Source organism: Clavelina lepadiformis, chromosome 3 (genome assembly GCF_947623445.1).
Source record: "Clavelina lepadiformis chromosome 3, kaClaLepa1.1, whole genome shotgun sequence".
Classification (NCBI taxonomy): Eukaryota; Metazoa; Chordata; class Ascidiacea; order Aplousobranchia; family Clavelinidae; genus Clavelina; species Clavelina lepadiformis.
The window spans coordinates 22,051,278-22,070,166 of record NC_135242.1 but is presented as its reverse complement, the minus strand read 5'-3'; the positions used below and the strand labels follow the sequence as shown (position 1 = coordinate 22,070,166).

Here is an 18,889-nt window from a genome sequence, read left to right as displayed (position 1 = left end):
TAGTCATTTTATTATTCGCTATATAAATTTTATTATTATTTATTAAATGTAGGAGACAAAAAAATAACAGACAATTATTGAAATTAACCTTTTTTAATACGGATTACTGTACTATCACCAACTGAACTTCGCAACCGTAACGCCATATATCCAACGCCTAAGCTAATTGCTTTTGCACCCTGGGACATCATGCAAGCTACAGACAAAAAACGTTACTACCTGCGCTTAGATTAGGCCAAGCCAACATGATTTAAATGGGATGTGTATGTTACATTAGGATAAATTAAAATTTGATAGGGTCGCTAGGTTTGCAAGCTTAATTTTGTTTGCATAGACATCTCACACCTCAATGTAGTCATCTACTCATGGTGATGGTGTTTATTGTTGGTTGGTGGTGTTGGGCCCAAAGTTAATAAATAATGTTTTTCGATTAACGTTAATCGAACAGGAATTGAACCTTAAGCTAACAAAATCAAAGTACTACTTGGGCAGTGAATTTGAGAAAATAAAAAAATAAAAACAACTTAGCTGGACAAGCCACCAGAACCCGCAGTGAAGCGTATCAGTATTAGCAAGTTTGCTAAACTTAAACCCGGAGCGGGGTAAATACGTGGATCCTATGCAAAATCGAACCAGTAAATTATAATTTTGTGAAACCTGAACCGGAGTTAAATCGTTTTCAACTGCGATTCGACTCCCTGATACAACCTCTTCCTGCACTTTTTGGCGTCAGGGGGAACAATACATCCTTCGGCCTTCTACAACTTCTAATTAGTTACTTGATGACTCAACTTTCACGAAACTGAACCAATCCAGACTCATTATGTATCGAGTACAAGTAGATACGCATTAATCAAAAAACTTTCGTCACAATATTGTGTTCGAAGTGCTACACTTCAATTCTGGGTTCACGTTTTTTTAATAGGCTATACTCTGGAAAACCTGTTACTTACGACTATTAGGGCCAATTCTGAGTGAAATTCTACCAAGGAAATAAATTCTTAGACCTATTATTTCCTTTGCGTTCCAATGTTAACAAGATGTGACCTGTGCGAGGAAATTTTAATGCTTGCCTTATGGAGACAAATCCATGATCCACACAAAAATAGTGAAAAGCGTAACTGTAATTAAACAATTTAATGCGACTTTGGTAAAGGCAATCAATCGATAAATAATCCTAGCTAAATACGGCTTTTTTAAATGTACATCAGGTTTGTATTACAATGTTATGGAGATTAAGAAAACTTCATGCAATTTTAAATCAGACCGTTTTCAACATATCTTCCTATGCAACAGGTAATAACTCAAAATAATAGAGATTTAATTTAAAGACATGCTAAGCCCGAATTAAAGTAATACGTCTGAAACAAAGGTTAAATATTTTAACAAAAGCAGAAACTAATCTGCAAGAACTTTGGGATTAAGCTCTTTGAAACTGTCAGCAAAAGAAAAAGAGATGAAACTACTTGTTCGTGAAATAAACATTCATTTTGCAACAAAAATGTTTTCATGGAAAAGCAAAATTGTACAATGTATACACTATACTTTCGTGGAATATATTTACTTATATTCCATCTTTATGAAAACTGGAAGCAGTGGTATTTGCAGAGTACTGATTAGACATTCTTCTATATCCAGCAATTGTTCCTACGCTTAAGTATTACAAAGAGCTGTGTTGCAGTAAAGCGTGCTAAATAGTCATTCCTGGTGGAAGTTTGTCCAACAATTCACAAATAAAATCACGACTACTGCTTGCCTTTACCACAAACGCACACCTGCATAAGGATGCGTTTCTAAACCAACAGTAAATGTGGCTGTCGCCTCATTGAGCGTCATTTTCAACTTGGCAGGATTGAAAATGCAATAAAGTGCATCCACATAAATTTATCACAGCGTTATTATTTCTGTCTTCAGGACATGCTATTCTCCGCTTGTACTATCGGCTTTGCCCATTCAACAAAATCATCAATAAGAACTGGCCACGCACCTGTTTAAAAACAACAAAACAAGTAACATACCAAAATTATAGATTCTTTTTATCAGCAAAACTTTGAGAAGATTTACCATCAAAGTGCTTATAAGTTACAAGGCACAAAAAACGTATGTCTAGAACAGTTATCTGGCATTTTTTGTGCAAATAATGCTAAGTAAACATGAAAGAGTAAATAGCTTAATTAAATTATTAAACAACGAAGGTTTTCCATCGTTTAGCCTTAGTTCAATTTCCAAAATGTAAAAACAGAACATAAAAAAGTAAACAATAGATAATTCAATTTAATTGGTCAACATGAGAAAAATCAAGTTATTCGTTACCAACCTTCTTCGTCATAGTTGGACATATCATCAGAAATCATCTGTGAAAAGTCAAGTAGAAGATTCCATGTGTCACGTGGTATGGCTCTTTTGTAATGTTCCTTAAAGTATATCGATTACATTGATTTCAATGTTTAATTGTTTACAGAGCTGATATATGGGTTATTAGAATATAAACCCAAAGCTTTAAAATGATAACATAGACAGTTTAAACACATTATTTATTTGTCATACTAATAAATATTTAGTCCAAAGATTGAGGAACTTGAATCGATCACTTAATAAAATGTTCCAGTATGCAACTGCCATGTCCAAGTCTGAAAAATTAATTATAATTTTCAATGCTATTAAGTGGACTGATGGGTGAGTTTATGCTTACATTTATCAGGACTTGGTAACTGATAAAAGGTTGCTTTTTGTTGCTTCAAATGTTTAAAAAAGGAAAAAACACATCAGGATCAGATAAAAAGAATACAACAAACAAATTAAGTTTCAATCATGTTTGACACAGTTGATAAAATATCACTTCAAGATCTAATATCATCACAAGTGCTAACGCCACCTACCCAACCCTTTTTGTCCTGGATTCTTTGCAAAGTTAAACGTGAATTGATAAAAGTCTCGAAACTTTGCTTTATTGGTGATTTCATTTGCAAGAATGGGTAACTTCATTCTTAACTTGGAAAGATCATCGCAGCTAAAGAAACCAATGAGGTATGTGGTATTACTTGATAAAAACATAATATACAAAAAGAAATTTAGACGAGAAGAGACTCATACCCAAGATCTGTCATTCCATCGACAAACTCCTTTCTGGTGAATTCACATTGAGTCGCTGCATGAAATTTCCACGCAATTATGAGCACAATTCGACTGGTGGGCTCAACTTGCAATTCGTCACAAAATCGAGAAATTCCTTCTACGCCTATTTTGTCAACTTCTGCTGGATCTAAACAAAAAGTGAAGAAAAGTTTTTGCATTTATAACCAAAAAAGTTCATTGAAATAAAAATTGTCAAATTGATTGTGTTGCTGTCATGGAAAATACTTCAGAAACGTGCAATAGGAAACAAAACATATTATAACATAATATATTATATACGAACATAAACATTCAATATATACCTCGTAATGAATTATACAGCGATTCCAGTTTATATTTGTCTAGTTTCTCTCTCACGTATAGCTCAGGTTCAGTAAAGAAACTATCCGAAGCAATATCAATCCTCCAATCATGCCTTGCCAAACATGAAATCGCTGCTTTTTCACTCAAGTTGGTTAGTTGCATAAACTGACGAACTTTTTCACGCTGTGACTGCTTCAGTTTGTGCTGATATAAAGCAAAATGTTAAATATTCATGCTGTTGATGCATATTTTAATGAAGTACCGATGTCACGCTTGTTTGCAAGCATGTTATCATACCATTTTAATGCTGTTGTTAATAATGTGCCTTCGTCTCCTAAAACTTGCTAAAGATGTATCAGACCAAAACCAACGAAAAACAAAAAGACTAATCCATTGAAATACTGGTTTGTTCCACAGTGTACAAAGGCTATATGATTAATTTAAGAGTTTTAAACCCAATCTAAGTGAATCTATAACAGACTAAAATTAAATCACAGGCATTCTGTTATTCAAAAGATAGATAACAGATATGCTAATTGTGAACCAATGTATAGGGTACAGTCCAGACTTCAAAGTATGTCAGGTTTTGAAGAAAATTTGTGCATGCAGGGGCTACACTGCCCAACATGATGACATACACTGCACTTCAAATTTTGTTCAGTACAAATTGGCATTCAAACAACAAAATTTGTATGTTTGTTATAAACCACTGTACAGATATAAAAATCCAACATGCAAGTTGATGCTTGTTGTTATGATGCATTATCTATAGCGGGGGTGTTCAAATGGCGGATCTCGATCCGGACCCGGATCTTTTCAACTTTTTGTGTGGATCTTCCAATGTAGTCTTGAAACAATCTTGCAGCTGTAGCACACTTCCCTTTCGACTTTTACAAAGTTATTAATACTTTGTAGGCCCTACAATGTAAGGTAGGCTACATTTACATAAATAAAGCAACATCAAAATTAAAGCATGTCCAATATGTTTACTATTCGTATTTAGTGGATCATCATGTTGTCAGGTTTGACTGTGGTGGATCATGGCAGAAATCATTTGAACACCCCTGATCTATAGCAAACAAAAATATTCATCCTCAGACAGAGAAATTCCTAATTGCAAAGCTCGTACAAGTGCATTCCACTATGAATAAAATTTTTAAGTTTCAAGCAGTCTTGTTTAGAAATTGTTCATACGAGGAACACTAACCAAAGTCAGCCATTGGCCACTATGGCACGTATGCACAACACTCATCAAAGCGCACACAAACTTTTTATGTCTACACAGATTTTATAATTAACATTGAAGGCAAAGTTTGTTTAAATGTCAATTTTTAGCTAATAGCCTTTCAGCCTAATAGTTAAGCTTGCAAATATTTGATAGGTTATTAGATAAGAGTTAAGGTTCATAATTAGGAATTCACACACTTAAGGGGCAACAGTATCGATTTAAAATGGGCAAGAGTTGTGCAAGATGTGGTGGTAATGGACATGAATTTAGAATAACTCATTGTTGTGTGGCGTATGAGATAATAATAACAATAATTAATAAAGTGAAGGTGCGTTTTTTGCCATTGTTAAAATTTAATTCAATCATTTTCTTAAGACGATTTAGTACGACTTGATATTAATACATTGTGTAGAAAACAAAGATTTGATAGTTTCAGTATAATTTAGTCCTGCATTATTGCATCCATAAACTTGATTTGAACTGAACTTGAATTTTCTGTAGCGTGTGGTGTACGCATGATCAATCCATTATTGATATTTTGAAGTAAGACACTAACAACTGGAAAGCTAGGAATTTTCAAATTCATCCGGTTTCAAAATGAAATAATTGATTTAGACCTACTGCACTGTAATTAGTAATTGTGTTTATTCTGCCCTTGCTTTCGTTGTTAATTAGGCTTATCAGCATCATTTAACTAACAAAAAACACGATATAACTTTCTTCACAAAGTAGGGATGTGCAATACAAAGTATGGAAAAAAAAAATATTCCAAAATATTATAAATAAATCTATTCTGAATCCAATTCTAAAATAGGTTGAAAGTTGATTTGATAGCTTGGCGATGTGTGCCGCTTACTGACTTGGTGATCGCCACTACCAACTAATTACTAAATACGTGGTAATGATGTTACTCCGTGTAACCAACAACGATACTTTTAATGTTTTCACAAAAGCGAACATCGATGCACCATTAAATTACAGCAAAAAACAGGCAGCTAACACCTGTGTGAATGATATTTCTTTGACTGAAAGTAGCCTATTGAATTAAACACACTAGGCCTAAATGTGATATTGAATTATGAAATAGCAATCTGTTAGCAAGTATTAAACAATACTCGATCAAGTCCGAGTATTGAAAACATGCCAATACTCGAGTAATTGGACTCAGATTCGACTAAGCCCTTCCCTGGAATGGTACACAGTTTGACTAATTCAATCTCGAAATCCATTAAAAATTGAGTGCACAGCCTTACAGCATTTCTTCCCAAGTCATGTGCACCACTGCAACTCACAGCACACAATATTGAGTGTGCCTGTGCCAAACTTTGCAGTCTGCCCAACTTGAAAGTACAGCAAGTGTTGACTTAAATTTTGGTGTGACAGCGTGGACCGAAGCTTCAATTTATTGTTTACTTATTACAAACTGGCGTTTAACCAACCAGCTTTTCTTTGTTTGTTTATTATAAATGAGCCTGAAGAAAAAAAATGGGTGTGAAAGTTGATGATCTCGTGCAACCGCCACACCTTTCATTAAGTAGGCCTAGTCGGCAGTCTGTGCCGCTGCTGTAACCCACATTATAACCTAATTCAGTAATTAGGCCTACTAAGGTATATAAGCGATCATGTTTTATTTTTATTACACAATGAGCCCATAGGCTACATACATCCACAATTTAACAATACACCAATATGACACCGCACACAGTGACGGTGTTCGTACCATTTCCACCTACAAACTGACAAACGCGAATATTAAAACAGCGGAGCGGGCGGACCTGCGGATAAAGGAAGGACTGTTTTTGTGATGGAGGGCAAATTCCAACACTAGCTAACCTGACATCAAATTAAAACTAACGAAAAACCACCTCAGGTAACAAATTTGTTTTCTGCCGCACCAATTTAGCAATAATTGCTTAATCACACAGCTGTAATAATGACCTCACAGAAATGTCGTTTTGTTAATGGATGAAAACAGCAACCTGGGCAGAAAGCAGGTTAATTTCTTATGTTTTTGTTTATTCACGATTGAAAGGATTTTTTGCACGCGGTTAATTTCTGATTTTGTTGTGCTGCAGTGCGGACCAGATGGGGGACGCTGATAATGACGGACGGGTAATGACAATGGCGGTAATGGACATTGATGGGAAACAGTGTTTCCATAAAAAAATACTAAAGCGTCAGACTGACTTGATAAACCTATCACTGCTAAAAATAACGAAAATTATTTCCGAAGTATCGCAATATCCGCAATGTATTTTTGAGAAGACCTGGAAATATGATAAATGGATTTATTTGCAGTGAAAATATAACAACGACAACGGGAAGCCTTAATCCCAAAATATGAAAGAAAACAAAAGGCTATGGGCAAGAAAACCCTTAGGATACAAAACTTGCTGAAAAGTTGTTCTTTGTGAAAGCAAACTTTAACATGTTTAAACTTGATGTCTGTAAAATTGCAATTTTAAACGCGAAATTAGCAACAAAGCTGACAAGGCTTCAACAACAAATTATATTTTGCGTAAAAAAGCAGCATTAACATTAAACATGGTCTTGGTCAGTGCAAATACTTAGTTCAAGTCGGTTAAATACTGTTATTTCGGCAGCAACAGATTGCGAGCTAATCAAACTATAACGGAAAAAACATAAAACTGAAATGAAATGTTTATTGCACTTCATACGAACTATCACCACTCAAACTCAATCAAGAGAATGTTTAGAAGTGCGTGCAGCTCGATTTGGACAACACATGCTTATAATGCGATGTGTAATAATTACGAGGTCAAACACCTGACCAAATGTAAAACAAAATCGCTCGTGTCAAAGAACATTAAAACTAAGCAATGTCGGTCCAATGCGTGGATGTGGAAAAAGACGACTGTTTTACGTTTCTCTGATACATTGGGCTATAAAAGTTTTCCATCTTAAAAACTTTCAAAATGAAAGGATGGAATCAAAACATGACAAATTGATCGGCCGAGGGTGTCTATGCCAAATACAGCCGTATAGATGCACGTGTACAAAAGGGGGCCAATGCCAGGGAGCTGGTAAAAAAAACAAACAATGCGAGTAGAGGTGGCGCTGAAGATATAGTAAGATTATAGGTTTTTGCAAGAAGTGTAAAAGTTCACAACACAATCTTAGTAACTTTGCATCATATTTTTAAAAAGCTGCAACGGTTGTAGGTAAGTTACGTCATCGCTGACGTCATCACGGCACGTTTCCTAAGTATTCGATTCCTGCGGCCATAGTTCGTACACGCGCTCACACTGAAGACTCAACAGGGTCGAAGTCTGTTCCGTTCGGATTCGAATCGATCAAAATGATTCCGTCCATGTTCGGTTTGCAAGCTGCCGGACCCGCGACCGTTTGGTTATTGTCCTGTTTTGCATCCTGCGCGATTTCATCCGCAGAAGTTTTATTCACAGCCTTGTTTTGCGAAATTAAATTCGCTCCGAGGATGTTGAATGTTTTTGCGGCGTCCTGCACCTCCGGCGAATGAAGAGCGGACGAGGCGCGTTGAGTGAAGTCACGAAATACGTCATGGTAAAGAGCGTCGGCTGTTGAAGGAAGATTATATTTTCACTTTAGAGGGAGCAATTACGAAGGTTGTTTGTTTGGCGAAATAAAGCAATCCACTTTGATTAATCCCTATCTATACTTTAAAACGGAATGAAATTAGCAACAAGCGGCGTGGATTAAATAATTACCATCAAGATAGACTTGCTGATGTTTGCAGAAAGAAATTTTTACTCACTTTGGTAAGTTGATGAATCATCTTCCTTCATTTGATCATTCATTTTCTTCAAACGAATTCTATGAAACAATAAAAAATGACATTCAAATTCGTATGATCCATATTGCAAGCAATAAAAAGCGTTTTGATTCATTATTTTAACAACACAACTACAAGTTAGTATAACTACTACTACAAGCTACTCACAAAGTTACAATGTCTGCTTTGGTCCCATCAACAGCAATATCCAATGCTGTTTTATCAGAGGAATCCTGTACATCCAAATCCATGTTACGTTTCAACAACTGGCAGGCAATTCCTGTAATTTCACAGCATAACGTATTCCATTAACTCTGAGCTAACTGTAATAACTATGGCCCAAAAAATGTTGCCCACGAAATCCAGGTCACCCCAATTCACAATCACAACACGAAGTAGGCACCTGTGTGGTTGTGCAAAGCGGCATAGTGCAGTGCAGTCCTGTGGTTCCAATCTTTTTCGTTGATTTTGGCTCCATTGACAAGCAGATACTCAGAAGTCTGTATTGATCCCTGTGGAAAAATGATTTCAACATCACCAAGCCTTTACAAAGATGTTAAGACACTGTAAATGAAAAAAGCGTGGTAGAAAAGGGTGAGAAATACTGCAAGATTTCCTGAATGCTTACAACACAGGCAGCTTGCATAAGAGGAGTTTTTCCTTCATCTTCGTCATTCTGCCAGTTTAAGTTGGCGCCATTACATTTGGCAAGTAGCATGACAGGGAGGTTTGACGCTTCTGTTGCTCTGCGACAGATGTATTTCAAAGTCAAATAAGTAAGCGATAATAGAATACCTAGAAGTTGTGGTAAAATTACACTACATCCGCACATTTGTAGACTGGTAGGTTAACTATACAAAGTTGTAAACATCAACACGAATCTCACTTGAACAGCAGCAGATCGGGATGAAGTTTGCTGATGTCATAAATGTCACTGTCTTCAAAATCCTTGCTACTCTCTGAAAAAATAATCCTTGATTTAAAAAACAAGAATCTTTAAAAAAGTGCAGTCCTGAAATACACGATAAAAAATAAAGTAGGTTTTCTGATTAACTTTTTCACTACATTGGAGTAACATGACCATAAAGCAGTCAACAATGAGTAAACCAAACAAGTTTTAAGTAGCATTATTACTGATAAAGTGGAGTTAGGTATTTCTTAAGCCATGCATTAAGACTTAGCATTCGAAAGATAAATCATAACGTCAAGAAATTTACACTCGTTTTGCCACAGCCGATCTGAGTCGCATTAATTCATTATCAAGGTGATATGAGACGCCTAAACGATGCATATTGCATATAGATCTACCATTTACAGAATTAAGGTTAGATGACGAAAAAACGGGATTGATTGACATCATTAAAGTGGACATAAAATAGATATATATGCAGAATCAAGATGCCTCAAGATAATAAACAGGTGTTAGGTACTGAATAAGGAAAATAGTCAACATGCTCCTAAGACCTAGTATGATGTGATGAGAAACTAAAAGTTAAAAACAAAATATACCAGTCCGAGTCGATTGTCCAAACACAATGACATCATCAGTTTCTTTACCTTCAAGCTGTCCTGTTGCATAACAATAATGTTGAAAGGGAAAAGTAAAATAAAAAGTGCAAAAAGTCAGCAATATAATAAATGGCACGTTTCACGTTCATGCACATCAGGCAAGCAGAAAAATCATGCAAGACTGACTCATTGTACAATCCGCTGATTCATCTACGACTATGCAGTAACGTCATCACATATCCTTCACAACTTGTTCTTCAGTTTTACAGGAATATATTTTGCATTATATGCCAAAATTTGTTTCGAAATGCGTAATTTTAAGACTAAATGTTCACCGTGAGCTCAAACCAAAAGGCAGAAAACTTTATGCATTGTTGTTATCTTAGCATATTTATAAATACCGAGAACAAAAACATTTTCACCAATGAGTACATGCACCCTACCAGCTTATGTCAGCCTATCTACCGAGTAACACTGAAGTTCACTGACACTGACAGCTGAATAAAACCAATACAACCACTTATGCCAATTGCTATTGCAAGACAAAAAAACTTTCATAATACAACAGCCAAGATTCGTTGTGTGGGGCAGCAAGCTTTTCAAGCAAGCTAATAAGCCAACCACCAACTTACGGTTTTCAAAGTACGAGAAAAGTGAGTTTAGTTCGTCGTCAAGAAAGAGGGACTTTCGACCATTTTTGTTTCTAGTTTCCGCTGAATACACAACAAACATTTCACAAACACTTGAACTGGTTTTCTCTCCGTCAATATTAAATGCTTTGAATTAAGTACAACACAGTACAGTATAGAGTTAATAAATATGATACTGATAAAAGCCAATGCCCTGATAAACGTATTGGCTCATTATTACCCTGCCATTAAAGCGTTTATCGAAGCTTATCTTGCAGCGAAGTTGTTATTTGTGCTACTTCTCGCATCCAGTTGCAAACACAACTTCAAAATTGTCAGGTTAAAGTGAAATGCGTTGAAACATTTGCAGAAAGAGCATAAATAAAAGCAAGCAGCAAATAAGAGCGTGCTTTACACCATGCCCAAGGTGCTACCATGCAGAATGTTGATCTTTAAATTCTTTATAAATTACCACCAGTAAATGATATCAACATTTAGTCATAAATATATCAAAATCCAGTCCACAACCAATACATTAAAGTGAGGGGCAAGTGCAAAAACAAGTTAATCTTAAATCTAGTAGAGCTGTTCATAAGCATAGTTCCAAATAAAAACTGTTTTAAAAATATTTAGTGCTCAAGCAATTATACTACCGTAAAAGTTTGTTGCAAATTTATTAGCAATGACATTGGTGGTGGCAATTATGACATCACAAAGTAAAATTTAAGTACGTGACGCTGGTGTTTGGATCAAGTACAAGTAGAAGGTTTCATATAGGCAACAAAAATAGGTAATATAATTAATATGTATTTAACTGAATGACTGGAATATGTTGCGTTAGTTAGGCCTAACCATGTATATATTACCTGGTACATGCCAGGCTACAGCTCACTGAGGTCAGTCATGGTCATAGTTAGCTTAGTCAGTCGTGGTCATAGTCATAGTCATAGCTAGCCTAGTTCGGTATCGGTTATTTCTCGTTAAGACAAAAAAGCTTCAGCAGTACATGTAACGCCATCAATAAACTTTCTATGCCGAAAATAAATGCCAACTGCAACAAACTGCGCAGCTGTGAGGGCATATACAATGCAAACATATCAGATACAGTTTTCAACTATATTCGGCTTTGATTCAAACATAGGCCATCACTTGTGTTCATTTCACATTATGATGTCAAAATCGCTGCCAAACCCATCATAATTAGAAACAAATCTTTCACATCACCATTCGGGCAATGATTGTTAAACTGCTAAATTTCTTTGAAAAGTTCTTAGCCCGGTATGGTATGCTTATCGACAATTCTTTTTTGGCCTAAGCTTAACCTGTCTTAGCACTTGCCTCCCACTTCACAGCCACTGCGCATAGAATATCATAATCACTTATATTCTAGGAAGTGAAACTAATGCATCATACCTGATCTTCTGCCAGGGGAATCTGATGTAATTGCTGTAAAATCTCTTCTTTGACCCTAACATTTAATCCTTCTTTAAAAAGCGTTGCTGTGACATATGTACTATGTACATTATATAGCACCATGGGCACTCGCTGAACGACGTATCGAAATCTAAGTTAGCTCAGCACAGAACTAACCATGGGTGACTGAGTGGATTCAGACGATTTCACATTTGGTGATTTTTTTATTCTTCTCCGTCGACTGACTGTCCATCGTGTCAACTTCTGTCCACTTGGTCCATGCTGTAGGTCAAGAGCAGAAGGCAACGTCATCGCAAACTTGCACTCGGCGTATTTTGCTCTGATGAAGACATTTCTGTCTTTGCTGCAAAACATGAGCAACAATCACATCCCTGTGGGTTTGCATTTACACAGTTACCAATCAAGTAAATTGTCTGCAATATGGTTTGTAGAAGCATGCATTGTGCAATGTACATGTTACATGCATCATACTCGTAATGCAAACATGAAAACCTTTTAAAAGAGTTACAAATATATTATAGCTTAAAATTTTAGGGCAATTTTGTTTTCTTGAACTCACTTTGAACAGTTAGGCTTGATTGCGTCGGCAGATGAAAGATTCGCTGTGTAGATCTCGTTAACTCGTTCATTTCCCAAACTGAGCATAATCTAGGTACCAAATGGCATATAGTAAAACGTGCTACTATTGTAAACTGTATAATCCTAATTAATCTTGACAATAATGCTATTTTTCTCCTACCGTGATACAACAGTAGTTAACTTCAAACAACAGCATGCCACGATAATGGCTTTGCTACCAGCGAAAATCTCAAGTTTATAAGTTTAAATTCAACAGCAGATAATAATCTTTTGCCATTAAAATTTCCCAGCCGTCGATTTTCAAAAGCTCATTACCTTTAAAACTTCTGGTTCCCAATCGTCCAGGGTCAACGATCGAACTTTTGAAATATGAACTCCGAGACTGCGATGCACTCCACTGCAGTCAATGCAAAGTGTAATTCCAAGGCTGATGCTGGCCCAGCGTGGGTCTGAAGAATGGTTACCACGTGAAGCAAAAGTTACACAAGTTAGCTCACGTAATGATTGTTACTTGTACGTAAGAAGTACTAATCACAAGGCTAGAACAACTTCATTTTGGCAAAGAAACAATTTATGTAGCCACCTGCTTTGCCGCAGTCGGCACAGACTTTATTCCCTGTCACTTGGTACAATTTAGCAATAACGCTTCCATCTCCGTCCTCGAGGAAAGATGTTGGATTAGGAATGTCGGATCTTGCTTCAGTTTTCTTCGACCCGATTTCACTCAAACTGTTTGTCGATGAATTTGAAGGAGTACGAGACAGAGGTGTGTTCACATTGACGAGGGCTTTATTAATTGGAAGAGAGCTCGGTGGCTAAAACGTTAATCATTTAGAAGTGAATACGTTTTACTGTATTAAATCTAGAAAATTTTCTTGCTCTTGAAATTTTAGTTTAATAACAGAACAATGACTATTGAAAGGATTGGTTGATACAATTACATCTAAATTGGTTAACTTAGTAGGCCTCTTGTTGAGTACAGTCATTAAAATAATCTTACCACCGGACATGCATCTTGGACCGTGTCTTTAAAAGCCGCACCAATACTGGTCTATAATAATGAAAAAGTTCACGTTAAGTGTTACTTAAGCAAGATTTAACGCAAGACTTTTCCTGAATTTGAGTTAACGTACTTGTATTGCGTTGATCCAAGCAGTTTTTGCACCCTCTGATTCAGCTTGAAGCAAAAAGCTTTTGCCCGGTAAGATGATTTCAAAGCAGAAGCGGCGTTCGATTTCATCAAAGGAACGAACCGTGCAGAGGCGAATGTCATCCACAACCACTGTCAGGTCATCCTAAATTGGTAAAAACATAATATCTGTCTTACATGAAAACAAGCGGCGTAAAAAGAATCTCCTTTGATTAAACGTTTCCTACTGACTTTGATTGTTCTTATCAAATCAATAAAAGTGTTAAATAAATTGCTGGTTTCATGCTAGAGCAAGGATTTGAGTTATGAGCTATGCATAATGTATATATAATGCAAACAATATTATGTAGATCATTAGACCGACAACATAAGACTGACCTTTTTCTTTTGATAGAAGAGTTTGTTATCTCTAATGGTAAACCAGCGCCTGTGGGTATAAAATTTTTGCATGAATAATAACATGAAATATCAAGCAGCTGCCGCAACTAGTAACTTAAAATGACTACCGGCAACAAGAAACGAGACCAAACTAATGTTTGCAAAAAATAGATCATGATGTGTGCAATGCTTGGGGAAAGGACCGACAGAGATGAGACCATATAACATTTCAATGGAGCTGAGTAAGAGCTTTCAGTAATTACTCGTGTGAGTGAGAACAGAATAATTCACGGTAAGTAGTCTTAAATCTTGTATGCCAAATACACTATAAACACGGTGGCCATAAAGCATGCTCAATAAGTAGTTTTCAGTTTTCATAGTTTGTCTGGTCTGTCAAAATGAACTACTGCACTTTTTGAGCGAAACACCTTTAACCTTTTGTGTGGACTACAAGCATAGAAACATAGCAAAGTACTGCACTAAACAATAAAGCTTGGTAAATACTAAACAGCCTAAGAAGTTGTTGTTTGTTTTACAAGGAAGCATGAACAATGGCTACCTAAATAAAGCTGTTAACTTTCAGAGAAAAGAGATTCTCTCTGAAAGCTTCGCATTGGAAAAGTTTCTGCCTCATGGAAAGGAGAATAAACTTCTTCTTTATGAGAAAATGAATTAAGTAGGCTTTCCTACTTTAATTTCCTATTTGAACCGAAGCACCACCATGATACCTTTCAAACTTAATCGATTCCTGGTCGTTACTGGCCTGTGTTATACCGTGCCACCACATAAAACGCCTCACAGAAGCAAAGTAACCGTTTTCATAATTTCTATATATACATACCAAAGAAATGTATGCTTAATGAGTAGCACGTTAGTGGCGCTTACAGTTGAAATAACGAATTTAAACTTCTATAATATTTCTTACCGGTTCCAAGTTTTCAAAGCATTGCTTGCTCTTTTAAACAAATGCCCCTCGATGACCAGAGTATCATCCACACATCTCATGTATATTCCACTATCACCAGTCTGATGGAAAAATTTGAACATTTGACAGGAAAAATACTCAAAATTACAAAGAAGAATTACTACTTTTGTGACTAAGCTTTCCTGCTTACAAACAATAAATAAATAAATAAGAAAATCTATTTCAAAACGGGCAAATAAACATTGCAACTACTGTATATATTAATATCGAAAATCAAAACCTAAACGAAACTGTATTTGCAACTATAGAGAGTACTTATGGCTCTTGACCAGAATACTACAGACCACTTTAAACTCCTATTCAAACAGGGCTCGGCAGTGAAAACATCAAGTTATCCAGACAATGAAAATCAAACAATAAAAAGATCACCATTAAAACGATGCCTTACAACCGGATTAAATTTCAAGTGAACATACCATGGATTGGTGGCGCTCTTGCTCAACCAGCATCGATTTCTGATCTGCGTACGTCTGACGGTTTAATTCTTCTAGCTGGAGGTCATGCAAGAATCAAAATTTATAAATTTCACAGTGATTAACTTCAACTCACATGACATACAGTAGTGGCTGGCTCACGTATAAGCGACATAAGTTGTAGACTCTAACTTGACAGTATACCTGTTCAGAAATGCTCTTCATGAACGGTTCAAGCTCTTTCATCAAATCATACCCTTGATGGAAGAACGTGTTGAGTGCATGCATGTAAGAAAGCATCTGTAACATGAAAATTGACATTTACACTCATTAAGTCTACTTAACCTGTTTACTTATCAAACCTGGAAGTCGCGTTCTATCAAGGTCATATAATCAGGATATCCATTGAATAAAAAAATGACAAATATTGACTTTCTACACGATGTACACCAACCTTATCAACAGCTTGGAATTTGCTATTCTTCTGTAGCATGTTGATCTGAATAAATAAATAAATGCATTGCTTTATGACTGAGTTATCGTTTACTCAATGTATAGAAAGCATATTTAAAGTATGTCTATCCTGTGCTGTCAATACACACCTGAAATACATAATCGGAGGCAACACTTCGAAAACAACTTCTGGTTGCTGCCAAGTGAGTTGATGCGTGATCAATTTCATGAGGTTTGAGTCGATTGACAGCTGCATGTTTCGACAGTGAGTTGGAATAATCTTCTGACACTTTATCGAATGCTTTTTTTAACTCTCGAACATTTTTCACCTCTCTACAGCACAAATGAAAGATCGATTAGGCAATGTTTGTAAAGCATAAGTTTTGTATATATATATATATCTTTTCAATAACATTATGCATATATGCATGCATACAAATTAATACTATTAAAAATAATTTAACTATCATTACATAGTTCATCCAAACACTTAATTATGGTTTGGTATAGCCTCAACTCCAAACAAATTTTAATTGCACAAAAATAAAATGAGCTTTTCTGAATTTATGAAACTCTTTTCCTACTACTTACCCTTTTAAGAAGGTGGTTAATTGCGTTTTGATTGATCTCTGAGCTTGATCGAACAATATCTGAAGCAATTAGAAATGGTATTTAATAGAAGTAAATGTCACATTTTTTTCTGTCTTTTACAAGATGGATAAAAGTTGTGAGTAAATAAACAAGTAACGTTGATCTGTAGTCAGAAATATTATATCACACGAAAAAGTTTGTTTCAATAAGTAGTTAATTTCTAAAAAGCGACTCGCAACACCTGCCCACATGATTACATCATGAATTGATTCTTTCAGGAAACTACTGCATCAGCGTGTCGGTACAGGACAATACTTCACATTGTGTCCATGTATGACAAAAACTTTACATTCATCAGTGCAAAGCACATGAGGAAATAGGCACAAAATTTTTGAGAAAGCGAAAGATATGGACTTACCGTATGGTAATCTGCCAATTCCACCATAACATTTGCAAACCGGCTAAGTGCACCCTTTAAAAATATGTTTATAACATGATTATTTGCGAAAAATAATAATTATTCCTATTTTAAGGATTTCAATGTACCAAAACCATATCTTATGCAAACTGGACACTGGTACATTACATAACTAAGCCAATACCAATGTATCAAACGTCATGTTTTAAAGTTATAATGGCAATAACTTTTGACTAGTTTAACTTTATTAAGCATACCTGAACAAATGGGTCGTGTTGTGACTGAGCTGCAACATCTTTCAAACTTGACACAAATACACTGCCAGAAAAAAGGACAGACATGAATTCACAATATGTCAACATAAAGCACTAAATACATACATGCATGAAAATGGATTTAACTAGTCATGTTCTTACCGACTGACATTGTTGTAAGTTTTTCCTGAATCCACCATAGTCGAACATGTTTTCGTTATCTATATATAATTGAGAATTAGATCGGAAACTTGTATGATGTGATGCAAAACTAGGAAGTGTTACAATAATTAATCACGCCCATGACTTATATCCACTGTGGTGAAATAATTGCATAACAATATATGGTATATATACCAACGCAATGATACTTTTGCTACCTTTTCAAGATGGCTTTCTAATTGTGTTATTTCAACTTCTGACTGATGAACTGTATCTCTGGATAACAAAAAGAATACTAGAATTCAATAATTGGTTACGAAAAATTTGTTGAGCAAACAATAATGCAATAAAAAATACTTACAATTACAAATACAATTAAATAACAAGTTTGAAAATAAAAAGTAACCGATGCATATGAACATAATGCTTTACATATATTGGAGACATAAATTACCGAAAGAACGGAGAATCTTTGATGCATTCTTCAAAATCAAGAAGAACATTCATTTTAACTACTGTGGTTGAAGTTATTTTACAAAGTCTAATACGTTTACCACATGCAGTCCTTGGTTCTTCCAGTTGACAATCTAACACTATACCTTAAACTACTTTATGTATTACGATTATACATATTTACAAAGCTACAGAATTAAGGGAGTATTAAGAAATAAAAAAGCAATCAAAATCACAGAATCGTAGCAAACTAAATATGTAATGAATTGCTCATTAAAAAGCTATCTTACAGATATATGATATACTGTATACTTCATGATTATATGTAGTTTAGCATAAATTTAAATGTGCAAATACTTTCAGAAAAATTATTCGAGCTGGATTATTTTAGTCAATCCTGATATGATCACAAGTTTTTACAAATGTTAGCTAAAAGTTGTTATTTGTATAAAATCTACCGAAAAAAAAATATTATCATCAGTGCGATGTTATAAACACAATATGAGCACTGAGGGTTATGAGGTGAGTTATGTGAGTGTTGAAATTTGTTTTTTCCTGACGGAACATGGTGCAAAGTTGTTACAAACTAACAACATGGTTAGTACCAAGAAGTTTTTTATAATTGCACAAAAACACTCAATATTCTAGACCAGCGTGGTCCAACTTCTTTTCATCGCGGGCCAAAATCAGAATTTTTTTTTATCTTGCGGGCCAATGTTTTTAAATTAGAACTGAAGAACAATGTGACACTGATATTAGAACTGAAAAAATTGTTACGCATTACAAAGGATCATTCACAAAGTTTTTTGTCAATTACAATAACACAGAAACAAAAATTGAAGTTATGTTGCCAGATTGAATCAAAGCTGACTATCAGTTCGCGGGCCAAAAAATCGGTGCTCGCGGGCCAACTTTGGCCCGCGGGCCTGCAGTTGGACCACGCTGTTCTAGACTGTACAGTATTATGCCACATGCACAGAAGATATTTCATCAAAAACTGTCTTACTTTGCAGTCCTGCCAGTATACAAATTAACATGAACAT

General features: G+C 35.5%; 2 protein-coding genes across 4 annotated transcripts; both read right to left on the bottom strand.

The window, feature by feature from the left end:
• Positions 1-1,106: 1,106 nt before the first annotated feature.
• On the bottom strand, positions 1,107-5,126 carry LOC143450197 (DCN1-like protein 1). The gene is made up of 7 exons (XM_076950645.1): positions 3,736-5,126; positions 3,438-3,642; positions 3,094-3,262; positions 2,880-3,010; positions 2,548-2,630; positions 2,318-2,414; positions 1,107-1,987 (listed from the first exon to the last, which is right to left on the bottom strand). The coding sequence occupies exons 1-7, from the start codon at positions 3,736-3,738 to the stop codon at positions 1,911-1,913; spliced, it is 765 nt and encodes a 254-aa protein (XP_076806760.1). The 5' UTR covers positions 3,739-5,126; the 3' UTR covers positions 1,107-1,910.
• A 1,814-nt stretch (positions 5,127-6,940) lies between these two features.
• Positions 6,941-18,030, bottom strand: LOC143449454 (arf-GAP with coiled-coil, ANK repeat and PH domain-containing protein 2-like). 3 transcript variants are annotated; one of them, XM_076949664.1, is made up of 27 exons: positions 17,848-18,030; positions 17,612-17,669; positions 17,394-17,452; positions 17,235-17,295; positions 16,978-17,031; positions 16,560-16,618; positions 16,118-16,301; positions 15,970-16,014; positions 15,720-15,815; positions 15,519-15,593; positions 15,043-15,143; positions 14,118-14,166; positions 13,723-13,884; positions 13,590-13,640; positions 13,173-13,404; positions 12,905-13,038; positions 12,570-12,658; positions 12,167-12,353; positions 11,990-12,044; positions 10,580-10,660; positions 9,948-10,007; positions 9,325-9,397; positions 9,067-9,184; positions 8,842-8,950; positions 8,607-8,718; positions 8,421-8,479; positions 6,941-8,223 (listed from the first exon to the last, which is right to left on the bottom strand). In XM_076949664.1, the coding sequence occupies exons 1-27, from the start codon at positions 17,898-17,900 to the stop codon at positions 7,928-7,930; spliced, it is 2,712 nt and encodes a 903-aa protein (XP_076805779.1). In that variant the 5' UTR covers positions 17,901-18,030; the 3' UTR covers positions 6,941-7,927. The 3 variants fall into 3 exon arrangements, with proteins under 3 accessions (XP_076805779.1, XP_076805780.1, XP_076805781.1); XM_076949665.1 differs by lacking the exon at positions 10,580-10,660; XM_076949666.1 differs by lacking the exons at positions 9,948-10,007; positions 10,580-10,660.
• Positions 18,031-18,889: the final 859 nt, after the last annotated feature.